General features: G+C 43.4%; 1 protein-coding gene across 1 annotated transcript in view; it reads left to right on the plus strand.

Moving 5' to 3' along the window:
* Nucleotides 1-4,863: 4,863 nt before the first annotated feature.
* The window catches only part of MSRB2 (methionine sulfoxide reductase B2), a 51,299-nt gene continuing 37,662 nt past the window's right edge, over nucleotides 4,864-18,500 (plus strand). Inside the window, 7 exon segments of the mRNA XM_077808758.1 lie at nucleotides 4,864-4,950; nucleotides 5,379-5,478; nucleotides 7,579-7,691; nucleotides 8,690-8,766; nucleotides 16,357-16,504; nucleotides 18,159-18,206; nucleotides 18,208-18,236. Of these exon segments, the coding sequence (XP_077664884.1) occupies nucleotides 4,864-4,950; nucleotides 5,379-5,478; nucleotides 7,579-7,691; nucleotides 8,690-8,766; nucleotides 16,357-16,504; nucleotides 18,159-18,206; nucleotides 18,208-18,236 (602 nt within the window).

Genomic DNA, 18,500 nt, shown 5'->3' on the forward strand with positions numbered 1-18,500 from the left:
ACACCAGTTTAAACAGAAGCAGATTTTGAATCACAGCCTGTATAGATGATAGAGTAGAGAAAGGATTATGGATATGCTGTGCTCTACCACATTTCTTACCTACACCCAAGGAAGCCCGGGATGGCTGGGAACAAGACACGGCTTCAAGAATCCTTCCCATAACTAATTTAAATTTTAAGGCAATTGACAACCAAAGAAAATATTGGTTACAAGTGCATGCTACTTGTATTGGACACATATGCATACTCTCAATTTGTGTCCACAGGACTGTATAGCTAGAGTGGATGGAACGCATATGACAGAACTGACATTAGGCATATGATCGTACCCAGGAGATTAGTGACCACTGTAAAAATCAGAGGCTACTAAAAATCCTGCTTAGCCAAGTGTGTTTGATGTAGCTGTATGTTTATTAAAACTCACTTTGCAATCAGGAAACAGGAGTTTGTTTCTTAAAGGAAAATATCATACTGAGGAAAATAAAGAAATAGCTTTTACATTGTATAGGTGGCCAAATTACATACTAAGCAGGTGTCCCAGAATTACTTTCAGCCCAAGTACATGTGGTTTTATGGATGATTTTTCTGTGGCAATAATACTACCTAGCACTCATGTAACGTTTTTATCTGTGGCTATTAAAGCACTTGACCCAAAAGCTTAAGGATCATTATCCCCATTTTACAGATCGGGAAACTGAAACACAAAGAAGTTAAATGATTTGCCCAAGGCCTAAGTCAGAATGACACTCAGTGGGGCAGATTCACCAGAGGGTCCACAGCAGCCTGTTCTAGGAGAAGGGGGTGCAATAGTAAAAAGCATCCGCAGTCTCTTCTCTTCAAGAGGTCCCAGAGGAGACCAGTACTCCTTGACGCCAAAGGCTACAGTGATTTATCCCAGCTGAGGCTCTGGACCCAGATACTTGGAGGCACCATTTGTTAGTACACTGGCCTTTCACCTCTTTCATAACTTGTTTCAAATCCGGCTCAGGTGGCTAGTTACAATGAGTCTCACCTCAAAATGATCTCTACTGGATGTTTTCTTCACAAAACCATGGAATGACTGGCAGTTGCTACTTAGAAATAGCTCATAACTGCAACAGCAGGAGATGGGGTGTTTCAGGCCAAGAATGAAGCAGCATTTGGCATAGCAATATGAGGAAGCTTTCCATTTAAAAAAAAACACACATGAATCTGTAGAACAGTTAATGATTTTTGACCCATCCACCCATCCATGTAAATCACTGTAAACTTGAATTGCTAGAAGCACCGTAGCATGGGTGAATACAAATATATAATCTCCTGCCACTTTTAATGCCACTTTTTGTGGTCTCTCTTTGGAATATTGTCTTAGATGCTTGAAAATATAATTTCTTTCATTACTGATTTTGTCCATTTCCATTTGACAAACACGGATTCCTTCTAGCCACTCAGCCCCTTTTTCTAATGAAACAGAAGATAATTTGGTTCTGTTTGGCTTAGCACATGCCAGATGATGTCAGCAAGGGCATACACAGCTCTGGGGATGAGGTTTGTTAGTTAATTTCATTTGCACAGCCAGAAGAAAAACCACTAAACATTTAGCTTAGTGTCCACTTGGATAACGTGTCTGTAGATCATACAAACACAGCAACCATCTTTTGAAGAATTTGAGAATAGTTATTTATTGTACAAAGGAAAAACACACCAACAATTACAATGAAATAAAAGGAAATACAAAGATATGTGCCAAGTTTATAATGTCCTCAATATTTTACATTTGTTCACGCTGTATGTTGTAAGAAAACTGAGAGTGAGCCAAAGCACAGAGGATGGAGAAAGAAAGCAAAGGAAATGAGAGAAGGTTGGCTTATAGGTCATAGTATATCAGACATTTGAACCATGCAATCTGGAAACTGTCATAATACAACAATAACATCAGTTTATGGCCCTGATCCTGCATTAAGCTCTATGTGCCCATGTGGTGTCTCACTGAAGCTCTGCTTAGATTCAGAGGTCCACTGACAGAATTCAATGCAAAAATCAGAACTTGTATCGCCAGCACTGTTCCCAGTACACACATATTCTTTCATTATCTGTCAGGCAAACATTCTGAAAAGAAAGACGAAGTATCATCCTATTTGTGAGGTTCTTCTTTTCAATACCGTAGGATTTTTTAACACTAGCTGGACTATTTCAGTTCTAGAGGACAACAGACAATAGCCTCACCTGGAAGGGTGCCTCAGACAGATGTTCTATGAGCAGTAGATTGGAAGGACATTCTGGAGTTTTGGCATGCAGCAGAGAAGACTGATTTTGATGGGGTTTTAAAAAACTCCTCTGAGATCATTCTGAAAATCAGCTTATTAAAAATAACTGTTTCTAAACAATGCCTCTTCCTTTGTTCTGTATAACACACTAAGGATATAGCTGGCCATGCAACCTTTAGCACATCGGAAACTCCAATTAGTAGAGAATGCTGTAGTGTCTATCCTCAGCAACACAAGCTACCACAAGCATATCAAACCTGTCCTCTGTTTGCTACACTGGCTTCCCATAGCATTTCAAATCAAGTTAAAGGTCATGGTCTTTATCTTCAAGGCACCCCAGGACCTGAGCCCAGGCTATCTAAGACTGCCTAAAGCTCCAGGATGAAGACTGGTCAATGACTTTGCTCCTTTGGCACAAGGAACTCTCTACGATAAAGGTAAACGTGACTATGCAGGAGACAGAACATTTTATGGGCCTGTCCGAGAATGTGGAATGGACTCTCCCAGGAACCAGGGACCATCACAAACCTCACCACCTTTCACTCCAAGTGAAAGGTACATTTCTTTGACCTTGCCTTCTGTAACATAAAAAAAAAAAAAAATCCAAACCCTATCAAATAGGACACTCCGTTGTACATGCTTCTCCCCCGGGGGAGTGGAAGAGAGAACTACATGTAACAGCTGTGTTAATGTACTAGTAGAAGGCACTCAGGGATTTGCTTCAGCTGTGCCACTATAGTGCTTCAGCATAGACACTATACATACTGATTTGAGGGGTTGTGTAGGTAATCCACCTCCTTGTGAGGCAGTAGCTAAATTAACAGAAGAATTCTTCCATCGACCTAGTGTTGTCTACACTGAGGGTTAGGTCAGTTTATCTAGTTCACTGAGAGGCCAAAACTGAGAGACACTGAGGTCTGGATTAGTGGGTCTGGGTGAGGCCAATGCCCAAAGCCCCATCCACCTTGGAAGCAGGTTTAACATAACACAGACAATTAATCAGGAGAAGAATGGCCTGGGCTGAATTATGCCTCCTGTCATAAATATAAAGGGAAGGGTAAACCCCTTTGAAATCCCTCCTGGCCAGGGGAAAGCTCCTCTCACCTGTAAAGGGTTAAGAAGCTAAAGGTAACCTCGCTGGCACCTGACCAAAATGACCAATGAGGAGACAAGATACTTTCAAAAGCTGGGAGGAGGGAGAGAAACAAAGGGTCTGTATGTCTGTCTTATGCTGGTCTTGGCCGGGGATAGACCAGGAATGGAGTCTTAGAACTTTTAGTAAGTAATCTAGCTAGGTATGTGTTGATTATGATTTCTTTAAATGGCTGAGAAAAGAATTGTGCTGAATAGAATAACTATTTCTGTCTATCTTTTTTGTAACTTAAGGTTTTGCCTAGAGGGGTTCTCTATGTTTTTGAATCTAATTACCCTGTAAGATATCTACCATCCTGATTTTACAGGGGGGATTTCTTTATTTCTATTTACTTCTATTTTTTATTAAAAGTCTTCTTGTAAAAAACTGAATGCTTTTTCATTGTTCTCAGATCCAAGGGTTTGGGTCTGTGGTCACCTATGCAAATTGGTGAGGCTTTTTATCCAACATTTCCCAGGAAAGGGGGGGTGCAAGTGTTGGGAGGATTGTTCATTGTTCTTAGGATCCAAGGGTCTGGGTCTGTAGTCACCTAGGCAGATTGGTGAGGCTTTTTACCAAACCTTGTCCAGGAAGTGGGTTGCAGGGTTTTGGGAAGTATTTTTGGGGGAAAGACACGTCCAAACAGCTCTTCCCCAGTAACCAGTATTAGTTTGGTGGTGGTAGCGGCCAGTCCAAGGACAACGGGTGGAATATTTTGTACCTTGGGGAAGTTTTGACCTAAGCTGGTAAAGATAAGCTTAGGAGGTTTTTCATGCAGGTCCCCACATCTGTACCCTAGAGTTCAGAGTGGGGGAGGAACCTTGACACCTCCCGTTCCCCCCCAGGTGGCCCCAGCAATTTCACTGAAGCTGCTTGGCAAGAACGGGCAGACTGTGGCCTGCACATATTGTTCTAAAGAGGGACCCTCAAGCCAAAGTCCGAGAGTAGAAGCAGTACCTGCCTGTCCAGCCTCATCACTGCAACCTGGGTCTCAGAGGTGTGCTAAAGTGGCCATGCTGCACTGAACAGACTTTCTGATTTGGGCCTACAGCCTGAGCTGTGTTCACACTGGAAAATGACAAAGCTTAGACCCAAGTCAAAGTAGGACTCAGGCTCTGACTCACCCCCCTAGCAGGGCCCTTACCACCAGATCCTGAGTGCTTACTCGTCTGAGTCAGACTGATTTGCCTGTGGATGGAAAGAGGACTTGGGCTCAAACCTGAGTGAGCTCCTGGGATTGGGGTGCAGCCAGCTACCACAGCACTAAGACACCCCCAGCTGGCCCTTATCCGCTGACTCCCTGCCCGGCTCTAATTTTATCCTGTAGACGCTTCCCGTGGTGGCTGGGCTCTAGGACCCTCCCCGGGTCTCTGGGCGGCTGCAGGTGTCTAGTGCCGTGGAGCCAGGCAGACCCAGCGCTGTCTCCTGCGCGCTCCGTGCAGGAGGCTCCGCGGAGCTGCACTGGGGTGGGCACCGCCCTTGCACGATGGCCCGGCTGCTCCGAGGGCTCCCCCCGCTGGTGCTGGGGACCCCGGGAGCGGCCGGCGGTCCCGGGCTGCTCACACGGACAGAGGTAGCTGCTGCGGAGCTCGGGGGAAGGCCTGGCGGGGCTCAGGCTGCTCTCGGGGCCGGGCCCGCTCCTTCTGGCTCTCTGCCCCTGCCCTGCCGGCTCCCCCGGGCACAGGCTTCCGTGCAGCTGAGCGCCCGGGCGAGCCCCCCTTAGCTGTGCCCGGGACGGGGCCGCCCGCTCCCTGCCCAGGACGCTGCACCCGCCGGCGCCTGCCCTGAGCGCGGGGGCTGTTCGGTGGTGGCGCCACGTTCCGCCTGCCGGGGGGCTGCTGCTGGGCGCCGCCTTCCCGCCCGCGCGCCGGCCGCCGCGTGCGCTAGGGGGTGCTCAGCGTCCCGTGCCTGGGAGCGGGTCCAGGGGCTTGGCTGAGGGCAAAGGAGTTTCCCCGCTGGAAACTTCTGCTGTCTCCTGTGCCCACCTGGGCGGGGCTCCAGGGAACTGCTCGAAGCGTTGGAGCCCGGGAGGCGGAACTTCGGCTGGAGCTGACCGCGTGGGCCCCGCCGGCGCTCAGCACCCAGAGCGCCTGGTCAGGCGGTGACTGGAGGCAGCAGGGAAAATACAGGCTCCAGCTTAAGGAACCACAGAAACCTTTCCCGCCGTTCTGCTGCCCGCCCGCCCATGTGTCCCTTTAGGCTCTGGGCAGGGCACTCGTGGCCTGTGTTGATCCTGGCCTGCAGGAGATCATTTAGCTCACTGAGTGCCAACAAGGGTGCCATGCGAAATGGTGTTTGTGCTGAACACTCATCTGCCCTGTATCCCATTCCTCGGAGCCTCCTATCTCAAGTCTTTTTAATGACTCTAAAGGCTTTTTTGATGGGTGAATTGCTTGCTAGATCAGGAATCGCTCGGTAAAAGTTAATAGGCAATCAGTTAAACCTGTGGAGCATGCAATTATGAATATGGCAATGGTCTGTTTTTTCTCATCCCTTATCTGCCCCTGTGTACACTCCTCTTCACCTTAGCTTAGCTTATTGCTGAATTAGTTGGAGAGACATAGTTATCAGGGATGTTCTGAGGTCACTGTTGAACACATAACATCCCTCCCCAAACAATTCATTGCTATCTCATAATATTCTTCATTACTATGGGGCCTCATTGTGCTAGGCATTGTACAAATACAGACTAGCAGACAGTCCCTGCCCCAAGGAGTTTACAATCTATCTATCCCATCCCCCTGACCCACTAGAAAGTGAAGAGGGGAAGGGTGACATTTCTGAGATTGCTGCTCCACTAGTCTGTGAATTTTTCAGATCCTAGTTAGTAGTTGTTTAAAATAAAACTTCACAGATTATACACCTGGTACCAAATAGGCTAATATTTGCAATTCTATAACAGCTTCACTTTGTGAGCAGCTGTGTTAATAACCTATTACTCCCTACCACCAGCATGCATAGGAGTACTGGTAGTTCAGGCTTTTGTGACTTGGTACTCTGGGCTCCCTGTCCATGTATCAATGATGAACCCATGCTCTGATTTCTGCTATCCCTCTCCCATTCATTTGTGTGTGTTCTAACCTATGGATGAGCTCGGGTAGCCACTCCATACATTGTGTGGGATATTTCACCACCATTGCTGACAATGTATCAGTGAGTTCCTCTAGTTTAGTGGTTCTCAACCTATTTACCATTGTGGGCCGCATATATAGCTCTCTATGTGTTATGTGGGCTGCACCCACAGGGCTGGAGCACCCACAGTGAAAAATTAGTGAGTGCTCTGCACCCACTGACAGCCAAGCTCCCGGCCTCACAACCTCCTCCTCCCCAAGCACGCCGCGTCCCCGCTCCTCTGCCTACCTCCTAGCGTTTCCCCCTGCCTCCGCCAAACAGCTGTTTGGTGGTGTGCTGGGAGGGAGAGGGAGGAGCTGGGGAAGAGGCACAGCCGGAGCAGGGATTTGGGGAAGGGGTTGGAATAGGGACAGGGAGGGGGCAGAGACTTTGGGGAAGGGGTTGGAATGGGGGCTTGGCAGGGCTGGGAAGAGGCGGGGCAGGGCTGCATGGAAGGGGTGGAGTGGGGGCGGGGCCGAGGGCAGAGCAGGAGGTCAAGGACCCAGGGGAAAGCGGGGAAGTCGGTGCCTATGGGCCATGTACGCTGATTGGGCCACAAGTGGCCCACGGTTTGAGAACCATTACTCTAGTCTTTGATGGTCTATAAATGAGGATAACATCTCTGTTAGCTTTGGCTCTGATTTCTAAGGGTCAAATTATGCCAAACCCTGCACCTGGGTGAAGAAGGTGCACCAGCAGAGCAGTGACTAAGGGGCCTCTGTGCTGACCCCAGCGTGAATGGAGGGCCAAGCTTGGGGAGTTCCAGGACAGGGGCTGTGTTACACAGCTCCAGTATCTTTAACGTAAGTGGTGTGTAGGGACTGCAGTCATGGTTCCAGCCCATAGCATAGAGAGCAGGTGTGGAGTTTTGCACTGCAACAGCATGCCCTGCTCCTCTGTTGGGTGTGGCAATATTCAGCTCCCAGCCCCACCTTCCTCACCTATATATTACCCACATAAACCTCAAGTTCAGTTGTTTGTGGGCAAAGTGAATTTTCAGCCTGATGTTGAAGTGGACAATGGCCAACAGATTGTGTTTCAAGATGAGAAAAGCACATATTTTAAATTATATACTCTTTTCTTTTTCCAGTTAAAGATGTGGGGTCTCTGACTAGATATGATGAAACAGCTGTCACCACTGATTGGCAAAAGAAATTGACTCCGAAACAGTTCTATATCATGAGAAAAAAAGGAACTGAAGTGGTAAGCACAAGGTCTGATGCCTGTCAAGGAGACGGTACTGGAAATATATCTCATTTTGTTCACGTTTCTGGGCTTAATCCATCCTTTAGCTATTGGGGGTTGGGGAGAAACTTTCTCTGGGGGCTCTTTATCCCCATCTACTGCAGGATTTCTTTCCTCTGAGGCCTCTGGTGCTGGCCTAGATGGGCAACTGGTCTGATCCAATGTGGCAGTTACTGTGTGCTTGTAAGCTGGTGTGCAGACTTAGCCCTTTCTTTAGGGATTGTTTGAGTTCCAAAAACAAAGCTCAAAACCAAAACAAATCAACTCAAATTACCGGGGAATAATTGGTGGGCCCTTTCCAGCTCCAACCAGAATACACCTTTCCCCTGCGGTTGCCTCCTTTGCACCAGCTTCCTCTTTCCTTTTATAACCCCACCCACAACAGCCATGTAATAGGCTGGAACTGAGTAACCCTCTACATGCCAGACCATGTTCATACCTTGTCACCCTGCTATATTTCATTCTCTAACTGAAAGGCCATATGGTTTAGTTCTATGTCACTAACTTGCCATGTGCCCTTGGACCAAATCATGTAACCTGCGTCTGTTTCCTTAGTTGTAAAATAAGGATAACAATTCTCTACCTCCCAGAGGGGCTATGAGGATTAGTTAGTTGTAGAGTACTTTGAAGTTGTTGAACTCTATTTAAGTGACTTGATCTGTGAGGTGCTGCACACTTCATGAGCTTAGAAGGTCGTGACACTGGCTCCACTACCTGGATGATTTACACATTTGATGTTAGACTGTATTCTGGAAGCTTTTGAAGGCCGGGGCAATCTTCACTGTTAATCCAAAGGCATATTCCCCTCGATTTTGTGTGCGTGTTTGTTGTTTGTTCCTCAAAGGCCTCCTGTGAAGCCGTCTGTTTTTTTCCCCTGTTTCAAATCTGACCCTCTACATGTTTGTTCCAGATGTTGAACCTTGAAAGTAGTATGTTAATACTATGTTGGTTTTTAGCCATTTACTGGAATCTATCTGAATAACAGAGATCCAGGAATGTACCATTGTGTATACTGCAATGCCCCATTGTTCAGGTAAGATCTTCAAAATTCCAGCATATATGGCTGTCCTAAGAGCTTCTTAGTATGACAGGCAGTGCAATATATTCTTAACAGGGGGAAAAAATCATAGCCCAGACTATCGAAAAATCCTTTGATGCTAGCATACGAAAAATTGCATGAGATTTCCAAGATGCTGGCAGGGACATGGGTATGTATTGGGCCCTGTTCTTAAACACATGAAGATCCCTAATGTCACCTATTATTTACTTGTTTGCTAACAGTGGGCCTGGTACATTACAAGGAAGTAAGAAAACAAGATGACCTTCTAAGATGCTTATGGTGTAATTCAAAACAAACTGGACACACACAGCACCTGGTCCACTGGGGAGAGTTGGAGTTGATGTAAGAGATTGCAGCACATGCAGGGTCGAGCAAAAGCAGTCTGGGCCCAGCCCCTAGGCATATCATAATGCTGTGTGGTCCTTCCCCATCACTTGGAATGGTGGAAACAGAAGGACCTCCTCACTTCATAGAGGCAGGTGCAGTGGCATAGGGCCCATTTCTTCCCCTCCTAGAGGCAGAAGCAGGGTCCCTCCTCCTCTTAAGAATGCGGAAAGGGTTCCCTCTGGAGAGAGCAGTACCCACCGCTGTACTTTTCCCGGGGTGTATCTGCTTGAGTGACAGGGCTAGGGCTTGGGCTTCTGCACTCTTCCCCTGCTGCACAGAGGCCTCTGTTGGTTGATATGGGCTGAGCCCCAAAGCAGCAGGTCTTGGAGCTAATACTTCATTGAGATTAATGGAGCAGATCACACCTCTGAGCTATTGTTTCAGGATGTCTGAAGATTCAGGCAGACATGACTTCATTGATTACACTTGTGTCACATTTTCAACCAGGAGGTCTAGAAACCTACTTTTTTTTTAAAAAAAAAAACGGAGGGTCTGATATAGTCACATGACTCCAGAAGCTGGGACCTAGGCATGTCCTATAGTGTTTGTCCTCATCCAGCTTTGAGCATCGGTCATTTTGAAAGGCTTTGCAGAAGTGCGTTTTAAGGAGAGATTTAAATGACGAGTGAGAAATTATTGGGATAAAACTACAAGGAAAGAAAAATAAATGGGGATCAGTCACTTCTCTGAATAATGGGAGAAGACTGGGACTTGATGCATGGAATTTTATGTTGGAAGAGTTTTAACTTTAGAAAAGATTAATCAGGGCCTTCAATGCAGCCATTGAAGATTCCATCTTACCACAAACACTCATGGATATTTTCATTTCTTTCATATTAAATCCCCAAAAAAGTGACTGGATGATCCTTGTTCCTTAATTTTATTTGTAAGACTGTCAGAGTTATGGATAAACAAATAGAATATGTTCTCCCAGAGTGAGCCAAGCTGGTGTTGCTATTGACAACTATTCTAGCTTTGACATGTCTTCACAGGTTTACAGACAAATTGCAGTTCTGATTCTAGATGCTGGAAAGGCATTCAGTAAAGTGAACTGAGAATGTACATTACAGCTGGGAAGAAAGGCAGGTATTATTATTAAAGCCAAACTCTTATATAGCACTTTTCATCAGTAGATCTCACAGCATTTCATAAAGGTTACTATCTTTATCACCATATCCCAGTTGGGGAAACTGAGGCACAGAGCAAGGACGTGACTTGCCCAGGGTCACTCAGCAGGAAAATAGAAGAGCCAGAAATAGAAACCAGGTCTTCTGAATCCCCACCCAGTGCTGTATCCACTAAGCAACACTACCACTGACTTTAGAGCTAGGCAGGGCTGTTGTGCCCAGGCATAGTTGCTTCTGAGTCTGTGTAGAAGAGGTTCAGGGATGGACAACAAGAATGATTAGAGGCATAGAAAAACATTTGTATGAAGAGAGAGTGAAAAGATTGGATCTGCTTACCTTTGAAAGGAGACAATGATAATGTATGGTAGAGAGAAGGTAGACAAGGCATATTCACCCTGTCCCATACTAGAAAAACAAAGGGACAATCAGTGAAATTGAAAGGTGGCAGATTTAAAGGAAAAGGAAATATTAGTTTGCGCCATTAGCCTGGGGAATTCATTGCCCTAGAAGATATTGAGGCCAAGACCTTATCAGGATTCAAAAAGGAATTGGACATTTACATGGATGACAAAAATATCCAGTTATAATAGTAAAACACACCCAAGAGTTTGGGGAGGAATATAAATCCTCATGTTCCATGGCATAAGCTAACCTCTGACTAATGGAAGTAAAGAAGAAACTCTCTTTGGGGGCAGGTTATTTCATAACTGCCCACTGCAGGGTTTTGCACCATCTTCTGAAGCAGCAGTTGCTGACCACTCTTGGAGACAGAACATTGCACCAAATAGGCCACTGGTTTGATCCAGCATGATGGTTCCCCCTTATCTCAGATGTTTATTGTCCACAGAGGCACTCACCAAGGATTTCCATAGTCCCTCCTACTTTCAGGTTAGCCAAAGCATCTTGACAGCTGCAGAATTACCAGGGGCACTAAGGGCTTGATCCTGAAAGGAAAAGTGGTCATTAGACTGCTTAGCCCTGAGAAGTACTTACTGGCCCGCTGAGTAGTCCTTCTCCAGACCCTGTTCTTCTGGAGGCAGTGCATCAGCTTTACTCTGCCGTAGAGCAGTAGTCTTGGTTTTCTATTAAAATTGTTACTGTACACCTACTTTTATATAGTGAGGATGGTTGCTGCCAACCCACTGTGTCTGAGCACCATAATATCTGCCCCCAGGCCTCCCTCCTTTTCCCCTTATCAGATCTTCAGGGGCACAAGTGCCTAGGAAATGTGGCATGGGAATCTACTATTCTCTGCATACCCTTGACATTACTGGCCTGTGAGGGGCAGATTTTCTAAGATAATTAGGTGCCTTTAAGAAGCAGACAGGCATCTAGTTGGATGTTCAAAGGCACTTAAGCAGGTTAGGTGCCGAACTCCTGCTAAGCAAATGGTAGTTAGGTGTCTAACCTATTCCCACTACATGGAATTTTCAAATACCTTTGAAAATCTGGCCCTGAGTGTCTATGCTTTTCCTCTCCATATCCCCCTTATCAGCACTACACACTCTGCAAGATCATCAACATCTAAGTTTGTCAATAGGGTGTCTAGGAATGTTATATGCAGATGGCTCTACTGTCTGTAACTGAGCCAGAAAAGATGGTTCCTCATATTTTGGACCTAGGTAATTGCCTTGTCTATTTCCAACTAAGAGTTAAATTGGGATAAGGCTGAAATCATACCAATTTCTATAAAAGTTTTAAAACATACATTTCAGACTAGAACTTCAGTGGGAACCTGAGGAACTGCTATAAAATAAAACAATGTAAAGGCCATAGTAAAAATTAAGCAGGACCCAGCAATAAATGGTGATAAAACTAGATCGTGGTAATTGGGAACGGACTAAATTCACCTTTGGGTGAGCATGGAAATATATTTAATACCAATGAACACTGCTTAAACTTTTGTAGCTTTTTAGATCATTGCCCATAAACACTTTTAAAAATCAATGTTCAGAAGCTAGTAAGATGTTGCAAAACTCTGTGGAGACAAGGTAAAAAGCCTGCAATAGGCTAGAAAAGTGATACCTTCCAGCAGATCAGGGAGATTTTAAATTCCCAAATTGCAAAAACAATTGCTGTTCCTTTACATTAAAGCATCCTTTATATTGAATGTTAAATAAAGACGGAAGCATGAAGATGGGTCAGTATTGAAGAGAATTGTGTCAGTTGCTTTCATTTGTACTAAACTTCTAGTCTTATTGCAATAAGAAAAACACACACAGACACACACACACAGATCTTGTAACACACTGCTCTAGAAAAGCATGGCTAGAATTGTCAAATAAATTGGGCTTTGATCCATTGCTACAGGGGAAAAAAAAAAAAATCACATTCTGGAACAGCCTATCCTTTAAGATTGGAAACAGGAAAATTCATAGGTTAAAATGGACTGAGAGAAAAAATTTCCATGATTCAATTTTTTAAGAAGGATCTACACAATGCTAATAGAAAAACTAGTATTTAAAAAGAGAATCATTCATCCTAGTTTAGCTGAGCTGTACACACACAAAGAACTTCACAATAAAAAATCCGTATTTTTTTTAAAATGCATCGGAGTTTTAGCCAAGGATAAACAAAAAGTTCTCTCTCCATATGGTAGCAGAGAGTAATAAGTATATAGATATATCTACTCAGTGGAAAAGGTTCAAAATACATGGAACAAAGACCGCAACCGTCATAGATAGCGAATTATGGAGTTTAAATGAAACCTCAAATCTTCAATAACCACACAGCTGAGACTTCTACTGCAAAAAGCATTTTTAGAATTATCAGGACTCCATTGAGGTGGCTAAAGTAGAAATCAAAGCAAATGACATGTGCTGAAGATATAGTATGGTGAAGGCTAATCTAATGCATATGTTTTGGGAAAGTCCAGTTATCCATAAATTCTGCGATTAAGTACTTCAAAGGACAAATATGATCTTGAACAGCGGCATTTTTGTGGCTACTTAAATGTTTCTGTTAGAGGATATAAGTGATATACCTACTAGTAAACCACACAGGGACAATTTCTGTTTGAAAGCTGGTTTAATAGCTCAGAAGACTGATCCTTTGAAAATGGAAAACCTCTCCAGTAAGGTTTAAACATTGTAAAACTGGTGTAGAAGACTAAATGAACTAGCAAATTTAGGGACAGATCCAAAACCGATTGAGGTTGTAGTGAAAAAATTTCCATTGACTTCACTAGGTTTCAGATAGGGCCCTTACAGAGTATCATTCATTTAAATGAACAGAAGGATAAATGTAAGGAAATGTGGTTGTTTCTTGACAATTTATCAATATTCTGTTGTAATTTTCATGTACTATGTGTGGAGTGATGGCGGGGAGTTAGTGTATGAACATGTAGAGCTTATTCTTGTGTTCTGGAACTATTAAAACAGACAAAAAGAAGCAGAAGTAGATGAAGTTTTAACCAGATGACGGTATTGACTCAGGCCATGCCTTAGGAAGCTGCATGTGGTTTTTCCCCTGCCCATATGTGTTGGGGCAAAGCTGTCCCAGATGCTGCAGAGAGCCTTGCATAGCTGGAGTGGGGCAGGACTGGGGACCACATAATGTCCCTTCACCAACCCATATGGGGAATCTGCAAGCTCTGTTAACTTTCCTGCCATGAGCCTCTGTAGTACTGTCCAATACCCCCATGAGGTGAGGGGGCATGTTTCCCTCAGCAGATGACAGCTGGAGGAGCCCCTGGAGAACTGGTTCAGTTGAAGCCATGCAGTACAGTGAAGATGGACCAGGTCTCTCTGTGTGATAATCTGTCCTGGCTTTTAGCAGACCCCTGAGATCCCTAGGTGTTGGGGGCCAAACTCTGTACATCTTTTGCAAACCTGTAGCTGAGCATTTTCAATAATACTTTGTGCCTTTGTATAATAGATGGAACAGTAGCCCTTAGAGTGATCCTCCAGTCCTTCCTTCGCTATAGTCTCGCATTCTTGCAAAGATTATATTGCTTGTAAAATATTTACAAATTATGTGCCAGATGTACATTGCTACTTTTGACTTGAATTAAAGTGAACATTGGCCATTTTAGAAACATTAAATGTTATGCTCAAATAAATTGGTTAGTCTCTAAGGTGCCACTAGTACTCCTTTTCTTTTTAGACATATTAATATGTCTTTCTGAAAGGCACAGAAATAAGATTGTCAGTGTTTCATCATGCCCCACCATAACATGCGTATTTAGCTTAATTAAATGTTTCACTTTAGAGCATTTGTGATACAGGACTCCCTTCTGCTACTGGAAACTCTTCAATGGTGGCACCACTAGGTGCCACTGTAAGCACTGATTTTTGGGGAGCATTGAGAAAGCTGGCCCTGGAATAAGGGAATGAAAACCTGAGTGGAGACCTTCAGGATTTGTTCTTCAGTATATTTAGCATAGTAGTGCAATCAGTCTTGATTTGTTGCAATGATTTACAAATCTTTTATCCATAGAAATGAACAATTCTGAATTACTGTCATTAATAAATCCTACTTTATAATAGATTTTAAGATGAATGTGGAACTAGTTCTGTATTGGTAATAATCCCATAGATTAACTGTAGTGTTCTCTCTTTTTAAATGTCTGCTTAGAGAATTAAAATGGATGTAAAAAGGAACCCTTAAGGCAAAGAACCTGAAATTGTTTCATTCTTGAATACCATTTATTTTTCATGCCATGCTGTTCTGTGATTGATGTAAAATCTTCAGGTTTTGTATTGATTAGCTATATTGATTTGCATTATCTTTGACTTTATTTTTCCTCCCAACAGAATTTTGAATTGTACCTTCTGAGCAAAGGTTGGCTCAAGGATTCCCCACCCCCAGTCTCTTATCTTTTTCAGCATATTTTTTTCCAGTTCCTGTTTAACCACAAGTAGTAGTTGTCTCTGTAATGCTAATTGTCACCTCTTGGGGGCAGTAGATCATTGTATTCTAGAAAGCTCCATTGACTCGTGTAGAATTGATCTGCTGGACTTTTTTTAGTTACAGCTTGTCGCTTTTGCTGAGGTATGAACCTTGTCTGGAAGGTTAAACTAATGAGACTCCAAAACTTATTGTAATTTTCAACTTTGATTTTTTAAAAATAATGTATTTGGAAGCATAAAGTTTTGAACTGTGGCCTTTGGAGCTCTATGGAAAATGCCTAGTGTGGTTAGCTATTTGGAAAGCCATTTTCAAACACTGTAGAAGGCTGGACCACCACTGATGAGACAGAAGCTTGTGCTCTAGAAAGAACAAGAAATCTATTAGGTGAAAAGGTTCTGGAACAGTGATGTGCAGTGAAAAAGATGCTTACTGAGCCAAATGCTATTTAAAAAAACCCAAACACACACAAAAAAAAACAAAAACAAAAGGTGAAGGAGACAAGTATCAGGGGGTAGCTGTGTTAGTCTGTATCCACAAAAAAACAACAAGGAGTCTGGTGGCACCTTAAAAACAAACAGATTTATTTGGGCATAAGCTTTCGTGGGTAAAAAACCACTTCTTCAGATGCATGGAGTGAAAATTACAGATGCATGTATTAACATACAAAAGCCAGTAGGAGAACACTTCAATCTTCCTGGACATTCTATAACAGATTTAAAAGTAGTTATACTTGAACAAAAAAACTTCAGAAATGGACTTCAAAGAGAAACAGCAGAACTAAAATTCATTTGCAAATTTAACACCATTAATTCGGGCTTGAATAGGGACTGGGCGTGGCTGGCTCATCACAAAAGCAGCTTTGCCTCTCCTGGAATTGACACCTCATCTATTATTGGGAATGGACTACATCCACCCGGATCGAATTGGCCCTGTCAACGCTGGTTCTCCACTTGTGAGGTAACTCCCTTCTCTTCATGTGTCATTATATAATGCCTACATCTGTAATTTTCACTCCATGCATCTGAAGTGGTTTTTTACCCACGAAAGCTTATGCCCAAATAAATCTGTTAGTCTTTAAGGTGCCAAAGGTGAAGGAGAGAGTAGAAGGAAAAGCCAGTTTTTCCTATTGAAAACAACAAAAAAGATCTGATTAACATCTATATTCTTGATTAACAACAAGATCTGCTGTCCTCAGTAGGTCAGAGAAGAAATACAATTCTGGCACTGGATGGCCTTCATTTTCAGAAGTTTTTGGTGCATGTGGTACAGATGAATGCAATGCCAATATCCTGAGGCATCCAGATACCTCATTGGGATCAACCAGCACAGAAGTCATTTGCAAACAGGTACATTTATCTTGAAGGTGGTACGGAAGGACTTTATGGTGTTTTCTTCTTCCCTCATCTTTCTTTCATTGTCTGCATAGTTTGCCATAGAACAATATCTAGAGATTGGTCCCTTTTCGCCTTGGAATCTATCACTGTGATCATCTAGTCTGACCTCCTTCATAACACAGGCCATAGAACTTCACCAGTGTAATTCTTAGAGAATATCTTTAGGAAAACACCCAGTCTTGGATTTAAAAATTGTCAGTGGTGAAGAATAGACTATAAACCTTAGTAAATTGTTCCAATGGTTAGTAACCCTTACTGTCAAAAATGTACACTTTGTTTACAGTCTGAATTGTCTAGCTTCAACTACCAGCCACTGGATTATTATACCTTTCTGTACTAGATTGAAGAACCCATTATTAAATATATGTTCCCCATAAAATACTTATAGACTGTATTCAAGTCATCCCTTAGCAGCCTTTGTTAAACTAAATAGATTGAGCTCTTTGAGTCTCTCACTATAAGGAATGTTTTCTAACCCTTTAATCATTCTTGTGGCTCTCTGAACTCTCTCCAATTTATCAATCTCCTTCTTAAATTGTGGGCACCAGAACTGGACAAAGTATTCTAGCAGTGAGTGCATCAGTGCCAAATAACCTCTCTACTCCTACTCAAAATTCCCCCATTTGTGCATTCCAGGATCAAATTAGTTCTCTTGGTCACAACATCACATTGGGAGCTCATGTTTAGCCGATTATCCGCCTCGACCCCCAAAGGGTAAAACTTTCAAAATGTCTAAGTGACTTTGGCGTCTAAGCCCCATTGAAAGTAAATGGGACTTAAATTTCTAAGTCACTCAGGTGCTTTTGAAAATGTTATTTGGTGTGTGAATTTATATAAAATCTTTGTGGATATGTTTTGTTTGCATCCATGCAGTTAGCAAATTAGTCTGTCCGGAAGTATTATGATACCACTGAAAAATTTTATTTCTCATCCCTTGGGATTCAGATATGTGAGTCAAGATCAAAGCAGTATCAGCTATAAAAATCCATTTTTGTTTGAGGGAACAATCTGGCAGATAAGATGAGCATCTTTTTAAGTACACTCAGGGTGGAATTTAGGAACAAAATCTATTACCAATTCACTAGAGATTATTTCATGTGACCAACTGTTACAAACATGTCTGTGGTGTTTGGCCACACTTTGTAGGACCTGATGCCTCAGAGTGTACCAGAGGTGTGAAGATAGGATTGACAAAGTATTCCATAGAGGTTAGCAAGAATTGTGTGCATAAGACCTGCAGAACCAGGTCATATCTTGCCTGCAGCAGGGCCAGGTTCTGTAGTGAGTACATCTTATTGTGTATTACTGCTAACCTGGAAAGACTGGGATCTCTTAGAACAACTCATAACCTCACATTCCTTTGGATGTCTTTACAGCTTGTGAACTTGCTGTTAGCTTTGTGCTGATCCCACTCCTCACGCTGTGAGTGTAGAAAATCTTTTCTTAAAGAAATGTCTGAGTAGCCTGTAGGGTTTTTTTCCCCCTGAGTTGTCACTCTTAACTAAGTTGTGGAATAGCACTGCACTGCAGAACATGGAGTCCTGTCTGATATTCTACCTTGAAGAGATTTGTGTTCACTTAACTAATCATTGTTTTTCTGTTGCAGTGTGATGTTGGTCATGTGTTTGATGATGGTCCCAGACCTTCTGGACAAAAGGTTCTGTATCAACAGTGTTTCGTTAACGTAAGAACGGCCGTACTGGGTCAGACCAAAGGTCCATCCAGCCCAGTATCCTGTCTGCTGACAGTGGCCAATGCCAGGTGCCCCAGAGGGAGTGAACCTAACAGATAATGATCAAGTGATTGCTCTCCTGCCATCCATCTCCACCCTCTGACAAACAGAGGCTGGGGACACCATTCCTTAACCATCCTGGCTAATAGCCATTAATGGATTTAACCTCCATTAGTTTATTTAGTTCTCTTTTAAACCCTGTTATAGTCCTAGCCT

Source organism: Eretmochelys imbricata, chromosome 2 (genome assembly GCF_965152235.1).
Source record: "Eretmochelys imbricata isolate rEreImb1 chromosome 2, rEreImb1.hap1, whole genome shotgun sequence".
NCBI lineage: Eukaryota > Metazoa > Chordata > Testudines > Cheloniidae > Eretmochelys > Eretmochelys imbricata.